The sequence below is a fragment of the Phyllobates terribilis genome, unplaced genomic scaffold (genome assembly GCF_046119375.1).
Source record: "Phyllobates terribilis strain yellow unplaced genomic scaffold, ASM4611937v1 Scaffold_12__6_contigs__length_324123572, whole genome shotgun sequence".
Taxonomy (NCBI): domain Eukaryota; kingdom Metazoa; phylum Chordata; class Amphibia; order Anura; family Dendrobatidae; genus Phyllobates; species Phyllobates terribilis.
The window spans coordinates 16,837,723-16,845,115 of NW_027362772.1; the positions used below are offsets into that span (position 1 = coordinate 16,837,723).

At 48.2% G+C, this 7,393-nt stretch overlaps 1 protein-coding gene across 1 annotated transcript in view; it reads left to right on the plus strand.

Annotated features, from left to right (window-relative positions):
- The window catches only part of HCST (hematopoietic cell signal transducer), a 43,849-nt gene extending 36,711 nt beyond the window's left edge, over positions 1–7,138 (plus strand). Inside the window, exons 2-4 of the mRNA XM_073657560.1 lie at positions 3,119–3,142; positions 5,967–6,107; positions 6,288–7,138. Coding sequence (XP_073513661.1) covers positions 3,119–3,142; positions 5,967–6,107; positions 6,288–6,328 — 206 coding nt within the window. The 3' untranslated portion in view covers positions 6,329–7,138. The remainder of the gene's footprint in view (positions 1–3,118; positions 3,143–5,966; positions 6,108–6,287) is intronic.
- The last annotated feature ends 255 nt before the right edge of the window (positions 7,139–7,393 follow it).

Genomic DNA, 7,393 nt, shown 5'->3' on the forward strand with positions numbered 1-7,393 from the left:
CACATGGGTGCGGGTTCTGCACATGGTTGCGGGTCCAGCACATGGATGCGGGTCCAACACCTGGCTGCGGATCCAGCACATGGTTGCCGGTTCCAGCACATGGCTGCGGGTCCAGTCAAGCACATGGCTGCAGGTCCAGCACATGGTCGGGGGTCCAGCACATGGGCGCGTGTCTGGTCCAGCACATGAGTGCGGTTCCAGCACCTGGGTGCGGGATCAGCAAATGGGTGCGGGATCATTACATGGGTACGGGTCCAGCACATGGGTGCGGGTCCAGTCCAGCACATGGCTACGGGTACAGCACATGGGTGCGGGTCCAGCACATGGCTGAGGGTCCAGCACATGGGTGTGGGTTCGGCACATGGTTGCAGGTCCAGCACATGGCTGCAGGGTCCAGCACATGGGTGCGGGTCCAGCACATGGCTGCGGGTCCAGCACATGGGTGCGGGTCCAGAACATGGCTGCGGGTCCAGCACATGGGTGCGGGTTCAGCACATGGTTGCGGGTCCAGCACATGGCTGCGGGTCCAGCACATGGGTGCGGGTCCAGCACATGGGTGCGGGTCCAGCACATGGTCGCGGGTCCATCACATAGGCGCGTGTCCGGTCCAGCACATGGGTGTGGGTCCAGCACATGGGTGCGGGATCAGCGCATGGGTGCGGGTCCAGCACATGGGTGTGGGTCCAGTCCAGCACATGGCTGCGGGTCCAGCACATGGGTGCGAGATCAGCACATGGGTGCGGGTCCAGGACATGGGTGCGGGTTCAGCACATGGTTGCGGGTCCAGCACATGGACGCAGGTCCGGTCCAGCACATGGGTGCGGGTCCAGCACATGAGCGCGGGTCCAGTCCAGCACATGGGTGCGGGTTCAACACATAGGTGCGGGTCCAGCACATGGGCGCGGGTCCAGCACATGGGTTCGAGTCCAGCACATGAGCATGGGTCCGGTCCAGCACATGGGTGCGGGTTCAGCACATGGGTGCGAGTCCAGCACATGGTCGCAGGTCTAGCACATTAGCACGGGTCTGGTCCAGCACATGGGTGCGGGTTCAGCACATCGGTGCGGGTTCAACACATGGGTGCGGGTCCAGCACATGGGCGCGGGTCCAGCACATGGGTTCGAGTCCAGCACATGAGCATGGGTCCGGTCCAGCACATGGGTGCGGGTTCAGCACATGGGTGCGAGTCCAGCACATGGTCGCAGGTCCAGCACATTAGCACGGGTCTGGTCCAGCACATGGGTGCGGGTTCAGCACATGGGCGCGGGTCCAGCACATGGGTGCGGGTCCAGCACATGGGCGCGGGTCCGGTCCAGCACATGGGTGTGGGTCCAGCATATGGGCGCAGGTCCAGCACATGGGCGACGGTCTAGCACATGGCTGCGGGTCCAGCACATGGCTGCGGGTCCAGCACATGGGTGCGGGTTCAGCACATGGTTGCGGGTCCAGCACATGGGCGCGAGTCCGGTCCAGCACATGGGTGCGGGTCCAGCACATGGGTGTGGGTCCAGCACATGGGTGCGGGTCCGGTCCAGCACATGGGTGCGGGTCCAGCACATGGTCGCGGGTCCATCACATGGGCGCGTGTCCGGCCCAGCACATGGGTGTGGGTCCAGCACATGGGTGTGGGATCAGCGCATGGGTGCGGGTCCAGCACATGGGTGTGGGTCCAGTCCAGCACATGGCTGCGGGTCCAGCACATGGGTGCGGGATCAGCACATGGGTGCGGGTCCAGCACATGGGTGCGGGTTCAGCACATGGTTGCGTGTCCAGCACATGGGCGCAGGTCCGGTCCAGCACATGGGTGCGGGTCCAGCACTTGAGCGCCGGTCCGGTCCAGCTCATGGGTGCGGGTGCAGCACATGGACGCGGGTCCAGCACATGGGTTCGAGTCCAGCACATGAGCGCGCGTCCGGTCCTGCACATGGGTGTGGGTTCAGCACATGGGTGCGGGTCCAGTACATGGGTGCGGGTCCAGCACATGGTCTCAGGTCCAGCACATTAGCACGGGTCCGGTCCAGCACATGGGTGCGGGTTCAGCACATGGGCCCGGGTCCAGCACATGGGTGCGGGTCCTGCACATGGGCGCGGGTCCAGCACATGGGCGCGGGTCCAGCACATGGGCGACGGTCCAGCACATGGGTGCGGGTCCGGTCCAGCACATGGGTGCAAGTCCAGCACATGGGCGTGGGATCGGCACGTTGCACAACTCTGCAGCTTTATTATTCATAGATTGTGATGAAACCGTTCTCTCTGCACAGATTTCATTGCTGTTAGTGACAAAAATTTTCCCAAGAAGTTGACATTCAGGGCCGTGTGCTGGGTGCTGATGTGTGGGTGCAGTCACAGACCTGTGACTAATACTGAGACTCTATTGTACGTACAGAACCCCAGCCGACAGAACAAGAGGCAGTGAACAGGGTACTGCTGTAGAGACCTGGTCCTAGTAATAGGGATATAAGACCTGCTACATTGTGGATATCCCTCATCTGTGCGCTGGATGTCATAGAGCATGAGGAGATGAGCAGAATGATATATAACATGATGGGATATTATTTAGTATAACTTGTAATTATTGACCTAAATGCCTGCTCCCTCTTATCTTGTGAGTCCAGGGGGCGGTCCAAGGGGCAGTCCAGGGGGCGGTCCACTCAGTGATTGACAGCCTGCTCTGTAGAAGAATGCAGGATGAGTTCATCCTCAGGGTCTTAAATGGATTAATCACAAGATATACTGAATATTTTCCCCTAAACCTATATATCATCCCGCTCAGCTCCTCATGCTCTCAAATATGAAGAGGTGGCTGATGTGACAATTGTAACTGGGCCCAAACTTTTAAGGGCCAAAACCCATCAGGATGAGATGAAGAAGCAGGGTGCAGGGTCGTCACCTAAATGCAAAATTAACATTACACATTATTTAGATATATATGCATTAAATATATCCAGTGGTATTCATAGTGTCCTTCATGGAAACCACTATTCTTTATACTGCAGCCTGATTTGTAGAGGACTGGTGTATCTTATTTTTTCCAAGTTTAATTAACAAAAAGTATTAGGAGATTTTAAAGTACAGTCTTCTTTGCAATCGTGTAATCTCTTGTCTTCTTTTTTTTCAGCATTTGCTTCCCCATCAGAACCAGGTAAACTATAACAGATTGGCTAAAAATAATACTCACCTTTGCTTTCAATATTGATAAAAGTTGCTATCGCCATCTAGTGGTTACTTAACAGAACAGTTCAATTTCTATCATCCCATCATCCTGGGCATCATCTCATATACCTGAGCAGCTTTGTATTGGACCTGCCATTTGCTTAAACATAAGATAATAATCATTACGTTCTAAGAGGTTAATAATAGAATAATCACTCATCCCACACTGCAAGGTAAAACTACTATTGGTGGACATGTCAGTCTTATATATCTAGATACTGTCTTGATTCTCTGGAACCTGCCATAAACATTTTTTTGAGTGGATTGTTTCTCTTTATTAGTATTGTGCCAGCACTATAGGTACTGGAACTATCTTAACAACATTTCCCAGCATGCACTGCTCCTGCCTTTGTCCAGTAGCTTGAAGTGATAATCTGACCCATTGCCTGTTTGCAATTTGACAGTCAGGACAGCACAAATAGGACACTGTCCCCACTTCCTATAGAGAGACGAAGACCCGGCTTACTTCACATAGAGACAAAACCCATCTCCACTTCTGTGAAGAGAAACAAAGATCCACCTCCACTTCTTTTAGAAAAATTTAAATCTGCACTCACTTCCCCTAGAGAGCCAAAGACCCACCCGCACTTCCTGCAGACAGAAGGACCTTCCTACATTTCCTGTAGACCTACTCCAGCTTACTGTAGAGAGACAAATATCCACCCTCATTTTCTGTAGAGACAAAGACCCACTCCTACTTCTTGTAGAGAGACAAATACCCTCTTCCACTGTCTATAAGGAGGGAAAAACCCACCCAAATTGAGGCAAAGACCTGCCCCCATTTCCTGTAGAGTGAGACAAAGACCTGCCCCCATTTCCTGTAGAGAGAGACAAAGACCTGCCCCCATTTGCTGTAGAGTGAGACAAAGACCTGCCCCCATTTCCTGTAGAGAGAGACAAAGACCTGTCCCCATTTCTTGTAGAGAGAGACAAAGACCTGCCCCCATTTCCTGTAGAGAGAGACAAAGATCTGCCCCCATTTCCTGTAGAGAAACAAAGATTTGACTCCACTTCCTGTAGAGAGGTAATCACTTTCCCCACTTTCTGTAGCGAAACAAAGATCCACCACCAACTTCCCGTAAAGACCAAGACCTGCCCCCACTTCCTGTATAGATGCAAAGATCCACCCTCACTTCCCATTTAGAGGCAAAGACCCACAATCACTTCCTGTAGAGAAACAAAGATCTGACTTCACTTCCTGTAGAGAACAAAATACCCACCATCACTTCATGTAGAGACAAGGACTCACCCTCACTTCCTATATAAAGTCAAAAACCCACCTTCACTTCTCATACAGAGGCAAAGACCTTCCCCCACTTCCTGTAGAGAAACAGAGATCTGACTACTTTCTATAGAGAATAAAAAGTTCCATCTCCACTTCCTGTAGAGACAAAGTCCCCTGCCAATTCTTGTATGGAGCCAAGACCCGTAACACTGCCTGTAGAGAGATAAAGATCCACCACCACTTACTAAAGGGACAAAGACCGACCCCCACTTCCTATATTAAGTCAAAGACCCACCGTCACTGCCAATAGAGAGACAAAGACCTGCCACCACTTCCTATAGAGACAAAGACCTGCTTCCATTTCCCATATAGAGGCAAAGATCCACCCGCACTTCCTTTAGAGAGGTAAAAACCCACCCTCACTTCCTGCAGAGAAATAAAGATCTGACCCCATTTCCTGTAGAGAAGCAAAACTCCACCATCACTTCCTGTAGAAATGAAGACCCACCCCCACTTCTTGAATAGCGTAAAAGACCCGTCCTCACTGCATGTAGAGAAACAAAGACCTGTCCCTACTTCCTGCAGAAAGATAAAAACTCGCCCCCTAGAAAGACAAAAATCCACCCCCACCTTTTTTAGAGAAAAAGACCCACCCCTTCTTCTTGTAGACAAACAAAGACCCTTCCTCACTTCTTGTATAGAGTCAAGACCCGTCCCCACTGCCTGTAGAGAGACAAAGATCCACCACCACTTCATGTATGGAGTCAAAGATCCACCTTTACTGCCCATAGAGTGGTAAAGACCATCCCCCACTTCCTGTAGAGACAAAGACCTGCCCCCACTTGTTGTATAGTGTAAAAGACCCATCCTCATTGCCTGCAGAGAGACAAAGACTTGTCCCTACTTCCTGCAGAAAGACGAAAACGCTCCCCGTAGAAAGACAAAAATCCACCCCCACTTTCTTTAAAGAGACCAAGAACCACCCCAACTTCCTGTAAAGACAAAGACCTGCCCCCATTTTCTGTGTAAAGGCAAAGTCCCACCCTCATTTCCCGAAGAGATTCAAGGACCTGCCCTCACTTCCTAAAGAGAAACAATGACCTGACCCCAATGTTTGTAGAGAAACACAGATCCACCTCCACTTCCTGTATAGAGTCAAAAACCAGCCCTCACTGCTCATAGAGAGGCAAAGACTTGCCCCAGCTTCCTGTAGAATAAAAAAAAACACTTCCACTTCCTGCAGAGAGACTAAGACCCACCCTCATTTCCTGTAATCTGCTTTGGTGTCTTTGCTGCTAGACGTGGATTATACTTTACAACAGGCAGTGTGCAGCAAGTTACAGAGAATAGAGTCACCTAGTGGCTGGAATAGTCAAGACAATGAATTCTTTGCTATCAAATGAGATCAAATTGTTTGGAAGTACAGTAAGCCATTAAGTTTCCATTTGTTGCATTCTACAGGTCTTATGATAATGAAATACACCTGAGGGTCTACTCATCTTGCTTTTCAACTCTTTTTCTCTTACAGACCTGGCTTGTGGAGACTGTTACCGGATTGATACCCCAATTCTGGTTGGGGTGGTCCTTGGAGACATTACCCTTACAATTATTATAATGCTGGTTGTTTACTATTGCACTAAGCAAAGCTTCCAAAAACGTCAAGGCAATGGTAATTTTTGAATTCATAAATATTTTTCCCCTTTGGGCTAATTCTATTACTTTACAGTATGGATGAAGCTAAGTGTGGCCACATTCCTCATAGTCCCACTTAGATTCCCATGTTCTCGACAAGCTGAGCTTCATTTTCGGCTCCAAAGTGAATTGACTTGTTGGTTCTTCTATTTTCTAGATGATGGGAAAGTCTATATGAACATGCCGATGGGCAGATAAAAAGTAATTCACCCCCAAGATTCCTCCTGAGCCCACCATTCATGAAAATATCTCAAGTACCTCTATATTTTTGATAAGTTCTTCAGAAAATTGGGACAAGTCTTTCTAAATTCAACAAGGACGAGAAGAAAAAATCTGATTGTTACAACCAGTCAAAAACATTATTTTTTTTTTTATTATAGAGAAGGAATAATTAATGTTTGTAAATGTAAGGACAACGTATCAAAAAATGGAAAAAAATATGACGAATTTGAGATAACCCCTTGTCTCTACACAAAATCCTTGAAGAACGATGAGACACATTGTGTACAACAATTAATAATTCTTGGCTACTGCCAGGTTTGGGGATCAGATCTTATCAAAAAGTTGAGCATAGACTGAAATTTGTTGCTAAAAAGTCCAGTGGGAGGTCCCCTTTACTGACTGACAGCTATTTCATTGACTGATTAGGTCCTCCCACTGGAATATTAAATAATAATTGATGAATATCTCCACCTTTATCATTTAAAGTCCACAATTTTGTGCCCAAAATTTCTTAACATGTCTTTAAAAGAGTTAAAAACAAAACCAAATATTGTGCCTGCTTTCAGTCACCACTAGGGGGAGCTTTTATGTTGTTATTGACCTCAGAGTATAACTAGTGTGTAGTCAGCTCCTTAGCCCCCTCTAGAGGTAATAAGAATTCTATTATGTAGCTGTTTAGCTTTTTTTCTAGATGTTATTATGTTGTATTCTTTATATGTGTAAACAATTTAATTGTTTTTGCAATTTTCATTGTGTAGAAAAATAAAAACAAAACGTTAAATATGAGACGATGATTTTATTTACTATGGTCATTTATTTGTAAGTGGACATTGTCATGTGATTCTGTACACAAGACTTATGGTTAAAGGAAGAGAAATGGATATATTGGAGCGTAGTTTTAGGATCCAATCCCCACTTAAGATGTCTAAAGTAAGAAACTAAGGATCAGTAATGTAATGTATGTACACAGTGACTGCACCAGCAGAATAGTGAGCGCAGCTCTGGAGTATAATACAGGATGTAACTCAGGATCAGTAATAT